Source organism: Danaus plexippus, chromosome 14 (genome assembly GCF_018135715.1).
Source record: "Danaus plexippus chromosome 14, MEX_DaPlex, whole genome shotgun sequence".
Classification (NCBI taxonomy): domain Eukaryota; kingdom Metazoa; phylum Arthropoda; class Insecta; order Lepidoptera; family Nymphalidae; genus Danaus; species Danaus plexippus.
Genome location: NC_083546.1, coordinates 1,573,236 through 1,595,211, shown reverse-complemented (window position 1 = coordinate 1,595,211; position 21,976 = coordinate 1,573,236). Strand labels below are relative to the sequence as shown.

The window sequence follows — 21,976 nt, the reverse complement described above, 5'->3', positions numbered from 1 at the left end:
TTTTTTTTATATGAAGTTGATATACGAGTTTCTTGACAAATGTTTGCGGCCAGTATAAAGATGTAAAGCTGTTAACCATAGCCCGGTTATAGTTTTCTAAATGAGTAAAATTATATAACACTATAAAAAGTTCTCGCATTCGGCTTGTTAGCAAAATTAATTTTTACTTTTACTAACTTGTTAAAAATGTATACTTTTAATAATGGTTACCAAATTATTTAGTATATTGAAGGGACCAATATTTTTCTTGGAATTAAACCATTTAAATCTAAGCCCGCTAAAGATCCAAACGTCATTGACAGCTATTGAAGAAAAAAAACTTAGTGCATTGTTTGCTTTGAGAATGGCTTGCTTGTAAAAAATATATTTTATTTCGCATAAATATGGACTGGATTCATTGTAATAATTGTTTTATTCAATTAGAACCTGGAATAACTCTGCATTTAACATCATGTGGGCATATGTTTTGCAACAATTGTTTGGACAATGGTATGTATTACGTTTTACTTATAACAAACTAAACAATTGTGGATGCTTTTATCAATATTGACATAATATAATATTAAAAATTTATTTTGCCTCAAATTTAAATTTTTTCCGTATTTTAGGCGTAAAGGAGGGTACTTGTTTAGTTTGTAGAGTGCCGTGTTCAATGATGAAGCTCGTTCCGGATGTAAGATAAGTCTAGAAATTATTCTTTATACAAAAGAATTCACAACTCTATTTCCATTTTTTATTTTGCAGATGAACCAAGATATTCAAGATTATTTTACAGATCCGGAGGAAATAATAAAAAAATGCAGTGAAGTTTTGCAATTTCAAAAGCAGCACAGACGTAGACTCCTATCATATTTGCTGCAATCGGTAAAGTATATAATTTAATTTAAAATATTGTAATTTGTGTATTTAACTCAGAATATAAATTATATAGAATAAACCTCCTGACAAATAACAATGTACATTACTAGCACAAATTTGCTCGACCCCTTTGTCAATTACGGACGGACAGACCTAGCAATTTAGTTATGTACTCAGTTCTCTTTGTATCTCGAGTCTCGATCGATACACAATTTTACGTACGAGGCTATAAAAGAGATTTGCTGTACATATTTTTCGGCATTAATGGATTATGTAATGGTAAATATAGGAAAATGATCGTAATAAGTTATTTGTAACGAACAAATGAACGTCGTTATACAAATGTATTTTATGATTCAATTTCATGGGTATTATAAAAACAAACTTACCTTCATTAGCACGGCGAGTACGTGCTACGTGAAGTTTTAATAATTCCACGACAAAGTGAGCTCATCAGAAATTTTAAATGAGACAAACTTGTGAACGAGAAGAAACTTTTTTCGTGAATTTCTGTTTGAGATATAAATTAAATGTGACTTAGCTTAGGATTTCATTAAAAACTTCATAACAATCCATTTGATCGCACCAAATGAAAATAGTTTAAAATAGCTCGACGACATCAGGAACTCTTAATACGTCAAAGTAATTTTAAATCACAGTTTAATTTTCAATTAAATTAAAACGTCTGTCGCGTATTTGGATTTTGGACGTTAAGCGTTATGGTAGATTATTTAATCAGTCCTAATTTACGCCATACTTTTCGCCATTTATTAAATTTTCGCCAGTTAAAAGGAATTTCGTAATTGCTTAGCCGGCGCAACTTTTCTAAGCCAATTATAGAAAAAGATTTCTGAAATAGGATCTCAAGAAAGAAGTTTTTTTTATGTTGAAAGTTTTAATTATAATAACTTATATTAAAAATATTTTTTAAAACTTAGTTTGTTTGCTAAAGTTATTAATTGTTTTTTATAACGTTTATGCGGATAAGGTATTTTTTAAGTAACATTTAAGTATTATTATATAGCGGAAGTTGTATATATGTGAAGGGAAAAATAAATAAATCCGCTTTGAAATTCCCAAATTCGAATCAAAGTTATATAAGTAAAAATAATAACAATAAATTTATTTCAAACAAGCTTAATATAACAAGCAGATGAAGGTGGAAAATTTCGTTTGCTCTTTGTTTACTCTGACGTGTACCATTTTAAGCATATATAGGAATTTTAACGATTTATTTATTGTCATATAAAATATTATATATATTATAGGTATTCGTTAATTTCATTTCTATGTTACTTAGTTTTAGAAAAATAACGATTGAACCTTAATTTCACTAAGTAAAACTTGGGATCAAAAAGATCAATCATTTTTGTATTCTCTTAACAAGCGAAACACGATCACAAGCATTTATACACATACATACATACAAGTTGGTCTTAGCGGCCGTATTTTTTTTCCGCAGTTAGATACGCATATAATATTTGTTTGTCTCAAAAAATCCGAAATATAGATAAGAAGTTACTAATAAATATTGTCAAAATTTGATAAAAAATAATTAACAAGATCAAAATGTATTTTTGCATAAAAAATCTAATTATTTAAGTTATTACAATACTTCTAGACGAAGAAATTCTATACAGCAAGAAGCGAATTGAAACGTATGACAGAACTATGTCAGAAACAACACAAGCAACTGAAGGAATACCAGAAGATTGTGAAAAACCTCGAGGCACAGCTCGGACAATCGAGTAAGAATTACAATAAATATATATCACACAAAAATAACAGAAAAGTCCAAGTGATTTTACGTCTAAATAAAACTAATATTATTGGATTACAACGCGTTTTATATTGAACTAAATAGTTATTCGGTTACTTTGCAGCAACCGTGATCACGGTCTGACGAGGTGATGAGTGATCACGGTTGCTGCAAATTAACCGAAACGTCTATGTAGTTCAAAATAATAAAAAACCGCGTAGAAATCCGATAATATTAGTTTTATTAAAAGGTATACACGCGTAAGTCTCAGATCTCATTAATTTAACGTCACAGTATAATTATTTCTTTACAACAACAATTAATCCTCTTCAACCAATATCAATGATTGAAATAGCAAATTATAAAAAAAATCAGTCAAAGAAATCGCCGGACAACAGATCTATTGTTAAAAATAGATAATCTTCTTAACTTTAAGCTCTTATACTCTTTGAAAGAAAAAATAAAGAAAATGAAATTATCTTTAAGGTATCAATCGTTATATAAAATAAAAAATATATTTAAAAATACTGTCTTAAAGTACATAGCAAATTTTAATTACATTTCACTTATTAATATATTAAAATAAATAAGTACATTTTATTATTAATAATTAGTTTATAATAAAACATTAAATCTCTCATAGCTATATGCTATTCGACATTTGTGAACAACGAATTCCTGTAACGGATCCTACATGATCAACTATTTCATTAACATTGTTGAAAAATTTTCGCTCTTTAAAATTTTACTTACATTTTAATCAATACGTTAACTACATTAATTAATAATATATAATTTATTATTGTATTTATTATACAATTTTGCTGAAAAAAAAATGAGTTCTTTCGAAGATTTACACTAACATGACTTAAATATACAAGTAATATATAAAAATTGTGCTTTCAATAAACAAAACAATAAGGATTACTGGAGATATTTTGAATTACATATAAGTTTCAAACGCCACTTGTATTTTAATTCAGTATATTTCTTCTCAGCAACGGTTTTATTAGTTTTTATTTAAGTTATTGTAATAATTAATGAGCTAATCGCCAACATGAACCTACCTTCATTAATAGAGATACCTCAAGAGTTGGTTTAGTTGTTAAGTTGAACGTTATTTCTATAATTTTTTTATATTATTGATGAATATTATTTGGATCTACAATATAAAATCCGGTTTTGATATTCAACAGCCGCAAATATACAGAGGTAATGTAACTGTAGATGAGTATGTACATTATTATTTCATATTCAGATATAAAATAACTATAAGCTAGAAACATTTCAAAAATTTCTAGAACAGCCGTCTCCATTCAACGTACCGATATCCCCAGGCAGTCATTTGTCTCCAAGTTTCATTCAAACGACACCCACATACAAAAGAGCGGCGAAAAGCACTCCGTATAATGTAAGAAGCTATTTTGAGATATCAAAATTAGTGATAACTATACAGATATTACTTACATCGGTTAAGGGTATTCCCGTTTTAAAACAAACAATCGTATTATCATAGCTGCCTTATCAGTCTAACCTCGTGACCCCATCCCGGATAAGCAAACAGCGGTCCAACTTCGCCCCGAGTCAGGTAATCGCTCTATATACATATATTATGTATCTACGAAAGTACATTATTTATATGAATTTGACAGAAGCACTAAAATAATGCTCTGTTATTTATTGCAGGCGTTTAATAACGAGGTATAAGTAATATTTGTTTTTATGTAATAAGAGTATATATATTATATATGTTTGTTAACCAAAATGTAACCTGAAAAAAGGCTCATATATATATATATATATATATATATATATATTGTACTTAGTTATATTCTGCGACATATACATATATACACTTTGGGCGGTGTGCATTCAAACATGTTCTATTCTTTGTATTAATCTCATTGTAATTTTGTTATTTCATTATAAATTTCTAATTATATCCAATGTTACGATAAAAATACTGCCCTGTATGTGTATATATTAATATTTCACATATGAAGTTTTTAGTTACATAATCATTAATCATACAACTTAAACTCAAATAGCCCTTAAATTATGAGGGAATGTGATAAAGATATACTTGTATAATATTATATAAACACGAAATATCGAAGAGGAAAAATTTATCAGCACGTCAGAATAGAATTCTATTACGCGGGGGTTACCATTAGGGTTTGCCCGATATGTATTTTATCTATGTTTATATATATAATACTTATTTTACGTAATGTTTTCTTACGATATTTAAATGGAACTGATATTTTTCGGATTACTACGCGTTTTTTCATTATTTTTAAAAACTACAGATGAGATAGATGTCTGATCACGGTTGCTGCAAAGTAACGGAAACGTCGGGAGTACGTAGTATTTAAAATAATAAAACAAGCATAGTAATCACACAAATATTAGTTTCATTTAAATGAATACTCAATACTATTACAGAGATCTAACACCTGCAATGGCATAACATCAACAGTGTGCACTCCGCCCACTCCGGAGTCCGGGTACAAACACTTTTTAAAGAATCTCTGACGGTAGTGCGACCTATTGATGACAGTTGCGATGCGAATTGCGTCTTATAAGCTTATATGAGACTAACATATGATATATATATTTTATATTTAAAATAATAAGAATTTTTAACAGCTATTTCTTAGCATCTCTATGGATAAAAGAACATGTGAGAATTTTAAATTTTTTTCGATCTGTAAATGAAATGAGTTCATCCCCTTACGAGTGCGTTCTGACAATGTCTTTATATTTTTCTATAGAGACCCGACCATTGTTATTTTACATTTTAATAGGATATCTTATTGTGTTTTTTTGTTTCTAAATAATGTTCTTAATATTTGAATGAATGCTACTAGCATAGTCAAATGAAACAATTTTTAACATTGCATTTTTTACATTAATTTAAATGCTCTGAATACCTCGCGAAAGCATTGTTGGAATGAAGAATGAAATTCGGTATCGCAAAACTGAAATTTATATCGAAATGATGCTTAAATAATATTTTTAGTTAGACCAGGACTCTACTTCATCGCGTTAGTATTAATCATTTTATATACAAATGTGTAATTCGTTTACGATTTCATTAAAAAACTATGTAAAATGATATATCCCAATGTGTTTTATTAAAGGCGTTGTTCGAAGTAAAGTAATGATTTTCTTAACAATCAAAGGTTTTAAATATTGTAGGTGTCTTATAAGTCAATACAGCGTCGAGTCTGGTTATTCGTCCAGCGATCCTTGGACAAAGAAGTCTCCTAGTGTGGCTTATTGCAACGGCTTGACAAAAAAATGCTCTTTTAAGAAGAGATAATTACTAGACTTCTAGATAATTACGAATTTTTTTGCATGTTATTTTCATTAATAAATTGATTACTATGATAAACGCTGTTTTATTTGTTTGGTACTTACATGACGAATAAATAAATAAAATATAAATTAAATGGTCGTAATTATTTATTTGACAAGCGTCTATTCGTTATTGAAAGATTAATGTATGGGCAATATTCCTTTGTTCTGTTGGTAGCCACCAGTGGCTTCTTGGTGGCCGTGGACAGCGTGAGCTCCAAGATTATTGAACTTTTCCAAAAGTTCGGTACCTTCATTGAAACCCTTTTGCAGGAATTCTCCCTGGAAATAACACTACTTTAATACAAGGCCTTCAAATCTCATACAGATTTGTAACAAACATTACATTTTAAACTTTTACTCCGTCTTCATTACTCAGATACAATAGTACACAATGATGTATTAGCTTTAGTTAAAATAATTGAGAACATAAATTATATTAACGTTATATAAAAAATTGTGCTATAAATAATGACAAAGTTATGAATGCAAGTATGATTTTTGCGTAACAAAATATAAATGAGAGCCGAGTCAACATAACGAATAATAGGACCGAAAAGTTAGTACAAATATTTATACCAAACATTTTTATCTGAAGAGCTGTTTGGTACAGCTTTAGAAATCAGAAACATGAAATGATTCAGTTTTACAGTTTATTCGTAGAGGTCACGGTATTTAGTATTTCAGCCTTACCAAGAGAATGCATCGATTGACTATAGACGGAGCGTTACTGGAATTTTATTTTAAACCTACATTGATGCTATCGTGTGCGACAATTAATGTACGTAATGCTGAAAGTTCTTTGTATGCAGTGTGACGATACAGATGATCCAAAATTAATTCACGTGTACATTGCACAAATCAATATTTTATACATAAAATTTTATATGATCCATTCAGTAATGTCTCTTTTTATGTTCCATATCACTAAATTACAGGAAATCGATGCTTGAGCACATAAAGGGCGAGCAAAACCGCGGGGTTAAATCTGGTTTGTGGATGGATAGCAAACAAATCCTTTGACTCGGCAGCGGTATCCCGTATTTCTGTATTTGGATTGAAAACTAAACAAATGAATTAAAGCAATTACTTCGATTGAACATAAGGAATTATATTGTTCCATGTTAGATTATTTCTACAAATAATGCCTCTCTTTAACGTCTTTGAGGGTATAGAAGATAGGTTTCAACATACATTGCAAACCATAAATATCAGTCAATATTTAAAAAAAAAATATCTATCTATCTATTTCCTACTCAACGAACCATATCACAATAATATTTTATGTGGAAAACATCATTTTCTTAACGACAAACATATAATAAATTAAATTTTATTCATGTATGCTTTCAATAAAGTCAGGTTATTAAGTTATATTACAACTCCTCCGTCAATAACCGACGTAACTGGTCTCACCAGTGAAAGTGTTTTGCACTCGTCAGTTACGGTAAAACTTACCGAATGAAACAAATAAGAAAAATTTATTCAAAATCAAATAGTAGTATAATGATAAGAAATGATAAAAAATATATGAATGTCTAGGTTTATAATACGATTGAGTGTGCAGGAGATAAAAGAAAGTTGTAATTAAAAACCCGTATGTCGCATTTACCTTGTTGGCCTTTGCGTCGTCGACTTTTTGTTCTGATACGTGATGACCTTCTTTGCCTTGTGCATTAGCATCGAGAATCTTCTCCTCATGAGCTCCCTTGAATCCATGTTCAGAATTCTCTCCAAAGGATCCCGCGTTATGTCCCGCAACTTTGTGATCTGACTCGTCGTGGGCCTCGTCATAGAAGCTTTCAGACTTTTCTTCTTCATTTTTGCTGCTAGACGATTTAAAGCCCTTGCTCACATGACCCTTTTTATGACTTTTGGCTTTCTTCAATTGCTCTTCATTTGCACCTACGGTAAAGCAATTATAATCATTATTCATCCAATTTATTAATCTATAGCTGTTTCTTATAAACTATGTAAATATATAAATTTGTATTAGTAAAAAGTATATATATGTTTATACACACCCTGTTTATCAAGTTTTTGGCCTCCGGCGTAGAATTTTTCATCTCCTGCTGCTTTCTTCTTAGCTTCTTCGTCTTTGTAGAAACTTGAGTCACCTTTCTCCGATTTGGCTGCTGCGGAAGCCTGTTGGAAACCTTCTTGTCCATGCTTAGCTTCTTCGCCTGCTTTCTTTTCAATCTTTTCTATATTTTGATCAGCTCCTTTCTTTTGTGCGGCGTCGTAGGCTTGTTTATCTACGTAACCACCTCCGACTTGGGCACCAAGAAGTGGGTGATACAAAAGACCATTTCCAAGTCCGAGGCCTCCCCCTCCGATGCCACCTAAAGCAGGATTTATAAATCCGTTTGCAAGTCCTAAGCCACCAGCACCTATCTGACCTGCACCCAGCCCACCAATTCCATTAACTCCGATTCCACCAATGCCACCATTAATTCCACCTGCTCCAACGAGTCCACCAGCACCACCAAAACCGCCAAGACCTATACCCAATCCTCGGCCAATTCCAATTCCACCTAGACCACCATATCCAATGCCCTGGCCTAAACCAATTCCTCCAACACCTGTGACAGTATTGAGAACAGTCGACTCTGCTCCATCAATCTCCTCCGGATAATCCTCACTTTCTTCAACTTCATATGAATTTGATAACGGCAAGCCTGAACGAGCATCAGTCCCGATTGCATCCAAACGCTCTTTTATGTAATCATATGGAGTCTTTTCTTCGGTTAGCTCAACTGTAATTGCTTGCACGCCTATTAAAGCGAAGGTAAGAACAAAAGATGTTGTCAACATCGTATTGATGAAATTGTCACTGGTACCGTTCGACTAATATCATTTTGTCATTGCAACGTTTATTTATAGTGAAGTTAAATTTAGTGGAACGAAGTGGTCTCTTTGTAGCGTGATAGTTTTCACGGGGCATGGGAGCCTGTGGTTCGTTTCCTTCCTGCGTTATTGTCTTAACAGGTGCTAATGAGAACACAACTGCAAAATACAATAAGCTAGCTGGGGACCTTGCTTTCCAGTTCACTGGATTGAGCAGTGGGGTTAGTTTACGCAACCCATTATAGGTACGTTTTCTCAGAGATTATTGTTTGTTGCGGATACAAATAACGTAACTATCCATTAAAATATCATCGTTTTGTATGAAATACAGTTTTGCTAATATGTTCGTTGCAATCGAACACATTGTTATGTAACTATTTGCTCACACTTGTTGAAAAACAAATCTTTCTTCCCATTATGTTTAGAAATGCTTATACGGTTAGTGTAAAGTGATAATATATATAATTTTGTTAATATTTTCTTAAAATACACGTCTTATTTTATCTTAATTAGTTTTTAATTAAAAAAATATTGGTTTCAAAGCGTTAAATTTCTCTATGGCTATTTTGACCTTGTTTTTACTAACGATTTCACGTTATTGTTCTTACACCAAAAATATATGTCGAGGGCTCTATTTAAGGTTATACCCAAGTATTGTGACAATAACTTGCTTTGTGATAATCTAAAAATAGCTTATGTCTATATTGAATTTTCTACAGAAATCCTGTAAAATGTAATGGCAAATTGTCAAATATAATCAATTGTTTTAAAATATTTTAATTTTTCGCGCCGGCCTTACTTTAATAGCAATATAATTTGTTACAATATAATTAATTTATTGGAACAGGCGAAGGTGCTTTAAGGAAATAATTTAATTCAAATTTTCCCTTACAAGTGGCAAGTAAACTTTACAAAGCAACGTGTTAATATCATTAAGAGTTTAGAAATGAATTAAAACAGGTGTGAATTAATTATGCTGTTAGGAGTATTTCAGGAACTTAAGGTTTTGTACAAATTGGGCGATATAACAGTAAAGCCTGATGTATAATAAATTACAAACATTATTCCTTTTAAATATTTAGCAATATAAAAAATAATTTATAGACTACAAAAAATATAAATGTAGACAATTTATTATTAGTGTATTTTTTAAATTACTTACAAAGTCTTGTGTAAAATATATTAAGAATAAAGTAACAAATAAAATTTCAGTTTACGCTTGTTGGCAATAGTTTTATATTATCACAGTCTGACCCCAATAACCTATCTTAAGGTTTCTGATGCTAATGAAGCGTAGAGCGCTTAATGTTCTGAATCTATTCATACAGTAGATACTAATTAGAAAACCTAGAAAACTGAAAAGATTATCGCATTTCTATAATGACCAGGAGACTTCTGCTTTATTTTTAATAAGAGCACAGATTTAAAATTTTATCCATATAAAATATCACACGATTAAAAACTCTTTCGTTATCAGCCAATATTTTTTTTTTATGAATTTATACTTTAGGTTTCGCACTTTCTAAATATTGCAATGATAGTTACTAAAATATAATATGATTGATCGACAGCTTTCTCTAGTTTATTCTAAGTGACAATTCCAAACGTTAGACAATAACCGCGTGTTTGTGAAGACCTTTTGTATTTTTGACACTATAACAGGATGGTATAGGGTTGTCACTTGTCGGGAATATAAATATATGCCGTGTTTCCTGACAAATTGTACGGAAATTATTGATGAATTATAGATAATTTGTTATCTAAACAACATTATTGCATAGTTTAATCAAATTCTGTTTAGCATTTAAGTGAAAGAGCACCAAATTTCCATACACGCTCAAATATTTTTATATTTATAATATATGGAGGTTGTTCTATTTTCGTTACCTGTCGTCAATCATTTTTACTTTACTTTTTTGTGCAAGAAAATCGAATGCAAATGATTTAAGAGAGCCTTAAAAAGAATAATACTATTTCTAGGCTTTATCTTTTTTTTATAGTTATAGTTTAGACAGGTTATCTTTGTTATCGGATTTAGGTGTCACTGAAGTTGGCAACCCTAGATATCATCGACCACGAAAGTGGGTTTGGAAGACATTCTATTGACTAAGTCAAGGGAATATGAAAGCGATTCAAAATAAAAATAAAAATAAAAATATTATCTATTCATAAATACCGTGTTTTACGGAATTTTTACTTGGAAATTATTAGATAGAATTTCTTTGTAAACTTAATTATCATTTTTCAATCGTATAATTGTTTTTTAATTACCAACTCCCACGATTAACGTTTTTTGAAAGGAAAAGAAAAAGGAATTAAGAATGAAGTGTGTCAACATAGATATTTAGCTGTGGGGGTGACTTTGTCTTCTCTGATTAGATATTTAATTTTTTTAAATAAAGTCTAGTATCCTAAGTTAGCATAGTACTTTCAAAACAAGTCTACCCGTTTTTTAAATTAGTCGGACCAAACAGAGAAAGCTATTTTGAAAGATATATATATATATATCGGCGCAAGCAGCTTCAATGACGGATGCAAAATGAAAATATCTCAAGGCTGGCATCAATTACTATAACAACTTCTTGGTCGTCGTTACTATTGTTAAAAGTAAAACGAAATCAAAGAGAATAGAACTATGTTTGAATTCTAGTATAAATATGACGTCTGGACGCACGACAGCGGACTGCAGAGTTCAGCGAGTGCGGATCATCAAGAATGTGATTATGAAGAACCTTCGAGAAATACAAGAACATTTAGAAGAATTGAAGTTTCATTTTAAAATATCTGGAACGTACTGAAACAAGTGACATTAGTGACGTCAGCGAGGCTGGCTTCCTGTCTTTAAAATAATGAATTTGTATTAAATCCGATATATATATATATCGGAAATCATATCAAGAAATAAATATACTATATTTAAATCCGTATATATATAAAAATCTGTTATTTTAATAATACAAACAGACTATGTAACTTTTTTCTATAATAAAGCCTTAGCAAATCAGAGACAAATAAACGACTTTAATTATTAATTCCCAAAAAATGAAGATACGTTTTAAACGAATTCGTTAAAAAAATTATCAATTCATGCCAAATGAAATGCAATTGCAGAATTAAGGGAATTGAATCGAAGAGCATTATGAATCTATTCATGAAACTAACGAAGGCCGTATCGAAATGTCCTTGTCGATATTTCATTTTGATTTTGGAAAATTAGTAATTTCACTGAAATGGAGCGAGATTTTAATGTATATGTTATTTGTAATATCAACTGTTGAAACTCGAATTAATGATTAAGACTGTACAGAGCGAGTTATTCCGTTTGTTTACGCAATGGTTTTTCTTTCCATTAATTTACAAGTGGATGCTGAGCGAAGATTTCCTCTGGGATATTCCAGCATTACCTACTGCTAATGATAAAACGTACGTAATGTGTGCTATATTTATATGAACTTGTTTTATTAAGCCTTCTAATAATTTTTGTTAGTAATTGAATAGTATTAATTTAAATATTAAAAAATGTTTCTTTTACTTTTAGTTACAGTGGAAATAAATGTTGTATTCGAAGGTTAATTTACAGTCTTCAGTATTAAATTGATGAATTCAAGTACGAGGAAAAAGTTGTTTAAATATTTTTATTTAGATAGATACCACAATACTATTTTCATTTCAATATATATATATTTTCATTTCAATATATATATAACGTAGTACACAACTGTTAAAATAATTACATTATAAACAAATTTATACACTATAATAATATTTTTTGGTAGTTAAAATTGCGTGTAAATAAAATATCTATTCCATTCGTTTCAGGGGAGCTTGTTTTTGTTAGTTTCAGCAAAACAAAATGGCGTTTGCGAGAAACAAAACAGTTTTATTTGTGTTTAATAAATAAACATTCGGTTTAAATTTAACTATTAACATTTTAAAGCGTTATTTCTTTGATGAATACAAAAATACACTTATTTTTATAAACTGTAAGTGAGAGGAAATACTACAACGAATATGAATTATCCTCATTTTTATTTTCTTTTTTAAATATTCGAAGCTTTGATCGTTAGTTATGAAACCTCTTTTGTACATTTCGTACCCAAATGTTTAATATGTGACAACGTGTTTTTCTTAAACTTATTTAAACGTCTGATCAAATAATAATGCTGATTGCAGTGTGAATGAAGCCATAGTTAGAAAAAATATATAATAATTCTTGGTTTTTCAAGAGATTCTGGAGATTTTTTTCCACATAAACTTCTGTGGATCGTTTATATAGAACTTCTTTAGGAGATATTAATTACAACATACAAATACATTAATTTTAGCATTTATTTGGCATAGCCTATGATTGTTACTAAATATTTTACACAGCTTGGGTTAAATTAAAAGGAATTAATCGATTTCATAATAATTATTATATTATTATACCTTATTTTTTTTTTATTTCGAGTAACATGTACGGATGATGTGGGATAATTTGTAAAGTGTTAAAATTAAAATATATATATATTGTAGGAATATGAGAGGGTAGAAGAGACTCAAACGACATATAAGCAGTTGTCAGAGGACATCAGGGCTCTTTTTCGTTCGTAACGCGCGTTGGTGTGATAGTTTAGTCGTTAGTAGATTTTAGAAGTGTGTTTAAATCTTTCTTTTGTGTTATATTCGGATTTCATTTAACGATTAGTTTAAATCAAGATAGTTGAAAGTTATTCATTTAGAATTGTTTTTATTTTTGTGTAAATTTAATAAATTAGCGGTGGAATTGTATCGAATGTTATTTTTTTAAAAAGTCAATTCTTACCTTGTTTCTAAGAATATATATATATAGACTTAATAAATACTATTAGGAAATAATAATAGGACATCATTTACTAATAGAGAAGTAAAAAAAATTATATAAGTTTTGTGTAAACTAAGATGAATTAATTTATTCACTATATATTAAACAGTAATTCTTTTTTTCATTTCCAGCGTATATTTTATGTTAAATATTCCTGATAAACTGATATTTTATTCATCTTGCAATACCTTGTGAGGCTTGAAATTGCTTTCGTATCATATCAAGACATATCTGGAATACTATCTCGGATTTATGAGGTTAAATATTTTAAGTCATCTACTGCGCGCTCCGAAAAATATTAAAAATCAATTAATTGATCCATCTTGTTTAAAATTTTTTACTCATCAGTTGCATGCGTTCGTTACGTTAGATAAAAGCCTGGACAAATTGATTTAAAAAAACCTACAATTCTACCATCACAATAATACTGTATTTGTTAAGTGTTACACATACATATATTATCAGCTCTTGTCTAATAAACAATTGAGATATTTCTGTGGCTTTTTATTTAAATTATAGAATATGTTAATAGCTGTCGCTGGACGTTTTAGTATTGTGATAGTGGTTTAAAGTTTTATAATTCTAGTCGTCTATATCGTGATAATATTGGAGAACCTGATACAGTACAGTGTTATGTTGAAAATACGAAAATTAATATTACATGAGTTGTCGCGTAAGTATAGCGAGTTTCGTAGATATAGTTGAAATGCGTAATAAACTTTGTTTAAAATAAGCATTCTTCTATATTCTTTATCTGTTTAATGTCTACTTCTTTCTTAGTGTTATTAAATCCACGTGACAGGTTTAATATAGTGTAATTATTACACTATAATACGTAATAACCACGTATACCAAAATTTAAACATAGCTAATAAGTAAACATTTACTATAAGAGGTGATGGTTGAGGCCTTAGGCGCTTGTGAAATGTATTGACTCTCCTAAATTATTGCAGGATTATTATATGTAAATATAATGTAAAACGTTTAGTTCTTTCGTATTATTTTTAAATATTTCCCTAAATGAAAGCATATTATTACATGCTTTTGTTTAGCTTCACGTGTATGTTTGTATGTTTGTTTGTAACCGACTTCTTCCAACCCGATTTTGACCCATTTTTAAAGGACCGATTTGGCTCAAATTTTGTGAGCTTATTTGAATTTTTTTTTTCATAGTATAAATTATTTAAATAACGGAATACAGCTGTTAATTATTGGAAAAAAATATATTTTTTAAATACTTATTTATTATAAATAATTAACTAAGATGTTTATTATTATCTAAAATCTTATTCATTATGTTTCACAATCAATTGTTATCGATAATATGCATGGGATTGAATAAAGGTCACTGGGTGAAGTCAATACAATGTCGAAATGATGCCAGCGTCTATAACTCGCAGAATTTACAGGAAATCTCGACTTTTTACGATCTATATTTAAGACGGCACTGTTAAAACTTAGGCTTCATAAACTTTTAATGCGCCATCTCGGTTTTATTTCATTTAAACTTTATTTTTCTTCCAGTTTAAGGACTTTTATTATAAACAAATATTGTGTAGTTTTGTTTTTTGGTTATAACTTCTGTAACAGCTGACTGATTGTAGTTTTTTATGTTTTTTTTTTCAAAAATACTAAACTTAATTTCAATGAATTACTTGAATAACTTACTGCCTGCTAAATGTAGGACGTTCTGGCATTTTAATTCCTATTTTCACAAAACCTCATTCCCTTTTCTCGATTAATATGTGCATATTCTAACGATAATGAAATCTGTGTAGCTTAATTTTGTAATTATTTTGTACATTTGGTTTTTAAGTAAAATAATCGTTCTACTATTATACAGGTCGCTGTTATGCACAACATGATAATTTCATTCTAATCTGATAAAATTTTTCTGCAAAGAGCAACATATTGTTACATATTGTTGTTTAAAAAGTTTCTTGCTAACAGTTGTTTAATAAATACAATATTCGACATCAAGTGAAGTGAAAGCGAAGCAAAAAGTACGGATTTAATTGGACATGTGTGTATCAAATAACCGTTGGACATATATTTTTATTTTTTAATAATGCTATCGTTCCGTAGATAACAAATTGATTTTCAGATATTCATTATACTTTTTTAATTACAAAGGAAAGGTAATAGGAATGTGCTTTTTTAACAAACTATTTGCTTTGAGATTGACAAAATATTTTTAAGGTCAAATTGGAACAGCAAACTGATTGCTTTGCACTCAGATTTTTATTATTGAATATTCTTTTGGTCTTTCTCTTCTTCTTTTATTTAAGATACTTATATTATTTTATTAAAGTATCAGCAAAATAAAAAAGTATATCATAACGAGGTACTAAATGATATAATAGGGATGCTGTCCTCAACACCTGGGGGTTAATGACAGTGGTTCTTTCTATTGTAGTTAGTGATGCCCAGGTCCATCTACCTCAGCGGCTTCTCATCGAAGATTTGACAATAAATCCTTCCTAATTGACTTCCATTCGAGGACAGCTTTTTCATTTGGTCTCCTGAATATAAATGAGCTTTCGATTGATCTGGAATTGTAGCTACAGGTGTCAACGCAACAATGCTACTAGATTTATCTACAAATTTTTCAATGAGTACTCTAAAAATATCGTCGTTGAAAACAACGAATAACAATGCATTAACTTGTAAGCGATATTTTAGTTTGTTTTATTTAGAACAGAGAACAGAAGTTTAAACTTTAATTAAGTCTGCTAATATATTACTAGTGTTAACGGCCTCGTTAAAAATAAGCGTTGAAGTTTATCCCTATTTTAATTCAACTGTTCACTGTAATTTCTACTAAGAAACACAGTTTCTATTGATAGTGGAAAACGCGGAAAATGCTTGTTAACTTTTAGACATTGAAATGAATATAATATTTTTTATATAAACAAAAAATATGATTTTTATTTGTTGAAATTGAATATAAATATAAGACGATTTATATGTTTGTCAATAAATTTTATAGGAAAATTGAAAAATAGTTTTTTAGTTGTTTTTATTTTAATAGGGATATATATGATTCTGTGCTATAATTACTTAATTTATTAATATTCTAAGACTTACATTATTTTAATCATCCTTATTTATATATTAGTTAAATAATCAAAGAATAAATGGAATGCAGTTTTGGAAGCATGGATAAAAAAATAATTTTATTCTACATTGCGGCATGTTTAAAGTATTGCCTTAGCCGGTTTTATGATTTTGTTTGCAAAACATTAAGGAATTAAATACATCGTTTTGGGATTAAAAATGTTATTGTGTTTGTTGTTGTCGAAATCTTTTTGTCTAGTTAGAATTTCACCCAAAGAGGTTCAATGGGACATAAAGGGTAAGCTTCCCTACAATTTGTACATAAATTTGTTTATAGAATAAACACAAATTTTTCATTTAATTAATTAGTTTGGCAATAGACAAATAACTAGTAAATTATCAATAGAAATATGTTATGTTTTAATTGTAATTTAAAAGAACTGTTTTTTTTTTGTCTATGATCGATATTTTGTAAAAACTTTTTTTTTAATAATAAAAGTAAAACAGCCAAAAGTTACACACAAATTACTACTAATTGTTATTCCAGAGGTACGAAACATATTTTACGTATATTTTTTTGTAATTCGGTTCATGTGAATTTCTTAGGCTGAAGCGGCTTCAATCTTTTCTAGATCTTAATGCGTAATCACTGCCAATTAGCTATACCCAAGTTGAAGTTTCATTGTTCAGCTGAGATTTTAGATTGCCGCCATCTTATCTAATATATGTCCAGCAATCTAACATCTAAGTGTTTACGTTCTATTAATTAAATAATAGTTATTTTCAGCATAATTATATTTAAGGTATGTTTGACCATTGTCTAGGATTCGTATATGGCTTCGACTATAGGGTTGTCACAACCTATCCAATAACTTGCATCGGTTGAATTGTAACGGTATTATAGCTAAATATTTATATGATTAGCGAGTGTCGAGTGGTCTCTTGTATGAGTCACGATCATTATAAGTCTGGGTATGACTCAGCATGTTTTTACGTGTAAGAGAAATTCTTATTTGTTAATTGAATTACTCGTAAACTTAGTTTTTATTACGTCATCGATTAATGTATGTGTATTACGTTACGCCTTAATTTTGTAATAAATTTTGATAAAATTATCGCTTTTATTGACACAGCAAAGAGCATTGTGTTGCCTATTCAAACGGACGGTTTGTAATTTTTAATACTATTCATGAGGAAGTGCAGTCGCAATCAGAGCTATGTTCATGTGTATATGCAGTTTGTAATTAACTGATAGTTTTTTTTTTATATTAATGAATATTCTTAATACAATATTTATTGCGTTGAAAGGAATGCAATTATAAGTATATAACATTCGGATCTTCACAAATAAGTATTACTCGAATTTCAGTGCATTATTGCTGGTTTTATTTTATATTTATTTAGCGACTGCCTTTTCTGCTCCAGCCCTTTTTTGTTGTTCATCATTCTCCTTTGTTGTAACTTTTCTATTGCAAACTGCATTTGTTTACGATGAAATTAAAACCTACTTTGACCTGAGCATTTTTTTTTAAACAAAACTAAACAGCTGTAAAAGTTAACGTTAAACCTTATTTGTATATTAATATTAATTATAGTCGAGATATTGCGGGAACGAGGTAGTTGAGGGTCGTTATTTGCGCAACTTTGAAACTAGGCTAATCGCCTTTAAACTTCAGTCTAAAGCTCCGCATTTGCTTATCAGGGATTATTAGATTGTTTTTAATGTATTTTCTATTATATTTGCTTATATAAACGTAAATTGAATAAGTTGCTATATCATGTTTTATAATGCTTATGAATTGCTGTACTTTTTACGTATGAAATAGATTGCTGTACAAAAGCAATGATATTTTTTAAGACTGATATTTATTCTTAAGTTCGAAACTTAATAAGAGCAGATCGGTGTATGAAAAGTCTTATATAATTTTATTTTATTGTTTAAAAATAATTCTAACATATTATATACATAGCAAAGTCTTATTATTAAATTAGATGTCGATCAAAAAATTATCGCATGCAAGATTAACTCACGAAAGTATTAGACGTTGCATCTTAAATTTCTTCGCCTCGGGCTCAAACGAATTGACAATTAAAATGTCAAACGGAATATTTAAAATCGTTTTTATAGATATAATCTAGAAAGTTGAGGAAATATTATTTAATATTTGGATGTATGAGTGACAGTGTTAGAGATCACATCGTTTAGTTAATACATCTCAGTTAGGTAACTAGAGATCGTGTTGAACTATCCTGTTACGGATGTCAAAGTTTTGATGTTTAGACTGGTTTTTAAATTTATAAGCCATAAGAAACTTATTTAAAACAATTTATACACAATACAGTCAATAAATACCAAAATATGTTGCACATATTTTATATATTAAGTTTTTTTTTGTACTCAACAGCGTATCAACTCTACTGAAATGTCTGAATTAATGTTAAGTAACTGATGATAACAATTACTTATAATAATTGTTGCATATGATTGTAATTAAGTAATTTAAAATTAATGATAGATATAATGAAATCATGCCTAATGAATGACAAGGAATCTTTGCACGCAATACTTAAAGGGATATGAACATGCGATCTTAGACTAACGTAGAATTAAGAGTACGTATGTACATACAGTCATTATGTGTGTCTCAATTTATATGTGTGTGTGATTTATATGTGTGTGTGATTTAAGTGAAATTGTGTTTTATTTTATCTCGTATACGACTAACTAAATAGAATAAGTATGTCATTTGAAGTAGAAATTACGGCAGATTTCACATACGATTATATATGGTTTATTGAGGATGTAATCACTAAAGCTATGAATTAAAATATTAATTTTATAACTATCATTTATATGAAATTTTAAGTGTTGTGGGTGTTTGTATAAATATATCTGTATAATGACTGAATGAGACTTAAATGGAGGTGATTATAGTTTTGTGTTATGTTAAAAAATGAGATACGAAAAATATTAATATATAGATATTAATTTAAAACAGTGTTCATTCAACGATGTTGAATAAAGTTGACTCTTGTATAAGACAATAAAATCAAATACATCACTTAAAATTATGGCCTATAACTCTCATTTTCTTTAAGAGTATCAAAAACTTTATTACATATTACTCTCTTGGTAAATAATAAGTAAATCAAACATACGTAAAAATTAATACGATTGCCATCTCAACATATTATACTCATGAAAAATATATTATATAAATAACTTAAGAATTATTTAAATGTAACTTTCACAATAGTAAAGTAATTCTAAATTAACGATCTGTAACCGTATAATAGCTTTGGTTTTTCACATTTTAGGTTCGATTTTTCATAGAATTATAAAACCTATGCGTGTAACAGTTAAGACTATTTTAGTGTACCAAAATGAAAAGAAAAATATTTGTATAACTATATATATATATATATATATATATTAATTACTATAAAGAATGTGAATTATTTAATTAAGCAAACATTTTGCTCCTTTTGTTTTCACTCGCAAGAAAGTAAATATTTAACTGTTCTTATAATATTCATAAATTTATTAATTATTTTTGTATCAATTTAAGCCTCGCATTCTTGTTTGCTTGTTTAACTAGAACGATAAGTTATTTTTAAATATACGGTAAGTACGATTTGAACGGTAAGAGATTTCATTTATTAAAAAAATATTAAAGACTTGAAGGTTGAACAAAAAATATTGTATAAAATTTGTTTTAATTTGAAAGAAATTTCGATTTGCTTTGTATATTACTGAAATGTAAATGTATTTTCTATTTGTGACTTTTTGGAGTGTTCTGTTTCACTTGTCTGGGTTTGAAGTACCGTAGCATTAAATAAATCTGATACTATCATATCCCAACACTAACAAGTGCTGGATCTAGATTCTAGATAGTTATGTGATTAACGCAATTAAACCATCGGCGCGCTTTGACCGCGTCACGCGCACTCCGAAACGGCTGTACTATGTTAAGACATGTTTTATTAAATTTATATTACATACATTATGTCTATTAGAAAAGAATTTATCAAAACCGGTATAAATTTTCCAACTTAAACCATACTTTATATAAGGAAGGTAAGTAATCAATTCGCTTTCAAAATTCTAGTCGAATACAACATGTTTTGATGAAGAAAAGTCCCTAATATGCGTTTATTATTTAACGACAAAAACATAAACAAATCCCAACATACGTCGGTTAGACAAAAAAATTTAAGATTGTTCCTAACACCTATTACTGCTAAAGATTTTTTATGAAATATGTTCTATTACGCCGGAGGTGACTATGTTGCTTTGGGCAGAGATTGCGTGTTAGTACAATTCTTCATAAGGAATCTTTAAAAATATATGAAGTTCATATATATATAGTTAAGTAGATTGCAGAGTTTTTAACTGTTATATATAACTAACAGTACGTGTTAGACGATGCGTTTAACATTAAATAATTAATTGAAATATTAAATCATATCGAGTATAAGAAAATTCACAATGACGTTAGGTAAATGCAGTCTTAAGTTACGTAAATATCATGTTTATATATATTTATATACATTCGTAATCGTTAATAGTCGTAAATTTATTCTTATAATATTCTCATTCTCACAGGAAACTCACCCAATAGCGTCATTTTAATTAAAAACAATAGTAATGCTGATTATTTTAACTCGTTAGCAGATAGGAAGATTAATGTTCATTTCTCTTCAGCGCTTACACATTAGATTCGTAAGATTTTTATTTAGAAAGCTGTAATTAAATTTAGACTTTGTATTTATAAAAGTAAACTAATTTATATTTGTGTTTTATGTACGATGGAAGCAACTAACGTTAACGTGAATTATTTTCATCTCGTCTGCTGTGATCACCGCTGGTAACAAGTAATCTAAACATCGGAAAAATATAAAATTAAAATAATAAATAGCGTTTTGTTATACGAAGAAATTAATTTAAATTTAAATCTGTACATGCGAAAATTAAAAATATAATAGGACAGTAAAAATTGAATGTCTGTACATTAAATATTTAACTAAAAAACTGTTAGGAGGCAATTAAAGAAGAGTCATAGAAACCAAAAAAACAATTTTTGGAATTTTTATCTGTCCGTCCGTCTGTCTGTCTGGTTCGTTATAACTCCAAAACTACTCAACGGATTTGAACGCGGTTTTTACAGTTGGATTTCATATAATTAGGAGCATTGTCAAAACTTTGTTTCTTTAAAATCGGTTAAGGGAAAAATGAGTTATGGTCAATTTTA

General features: G+C 29.1%; 2 protein-coding genes across 2 annotated transcripts; one reads left to right on the top strand and one right to left on the bottom strand.

The window, feature by feature from the left end:
* The first annotated feature begins 1 nt into the window (after window position 1).
* LOC116769397 (probable E3 SUMO-protein ligase RNF212) lies at window positions 2-5,942 on the top strand. Its single transcript, XM_032660467.2, has 8 exons — window positions 2-489; window positions 609-673; window positions 745-864; window positions 2,480-2,606; window positions 3,919-4,028; window positions 4,134-4,205; window positions 5,063-5,124; window positions 5,819-5,942. The coding sequence occupies exons 1-8, from the start codon at window positions 384-386 to the stop codon at window positions 5,940-5,942; spliced, it is 786 nt and encodes a 261-aa protein (XP_032516358.2). The 5' UTR covers window positions 2-383.
* Window positions 5,943-6,067: 125 nt separating this feature from the next.
* Window positions 6,068-8,931, bottom strand: LOC116769562 (aspartate, glycine, lysine and serine-rich protein-like). Its single transcript, XM_032660695.2, has 3 exons — window positions 8,002-8,931; window positions 7,590-7,882; window positions 6,068-6,259 (listed from the first exon to the last, which is right to left on the bottom strand). The coding sequence occupies exons 1-3, from the start codon at window positions 8,789-8,791 to the stop codon at window positions 6,119-6,121; spliced, it is 1,224 nt and encodes a 407-aa protein (XP_032516586.1). The 5' UTR covers window positions 8,792-8,931; the 3' UTR covers window positions 6,068-6,118.
* Between the last annotated feature and the right edge of the window lie 13,045 nt (window positions 8,932-21,976).

What these genes read in the sequence shown, in the direction of transcription:
- LOC116769397 (XM_032660467.2), top strand. Translation starts at nt 384, where the DNA reads ATGGACTGGATTCATTGTAATAATTGTTTTATTCAATTAGAACCTGGA. An exon ending in GGCACAGCTCGGACAATCGA is followed by an intron (nt 2,607 to 3,918) that starts GTAAGAATTACA and finishes AAAAATTTCTAG; the next exon opens with AACAGCCGTCTCCATTCAAC. An exon ending in CGAAAAGCACTCCGTATAAT is followed by an intron (nt 4,029 to 4,133) that starts GTAAGAAGCTAT and finishes GTATTATCATAG; the next exon opens with CTGCCTTATCAGTCTAACCT.
- LOC116769562 (XM_032660695.2), bottom strand. Translation starts at nt 8,791, where the DNA reads ATGTTGACAACATCTTTTGTTCTTACCTTCGCTTTAATAGGCGTGCAA. An exon ending in CCAAAAACTTGATAAACAGG is followed by an intron (nt 7,883 to 8,001) that starts GTGTGTATAAAC and finishes GCTTTACCGTAG; the next exon opens with GTGCAAATGAAGAGCAATTG. An exon ending in ACGACGCAAAGGCCAACAAG is followed by an intron (nt 6,260 to 7,589) that starts GTAAATGCGACA and finishes TGTTATTTCCAG; the next exon opens with GGAGAATTCCTGCAAAAGGG.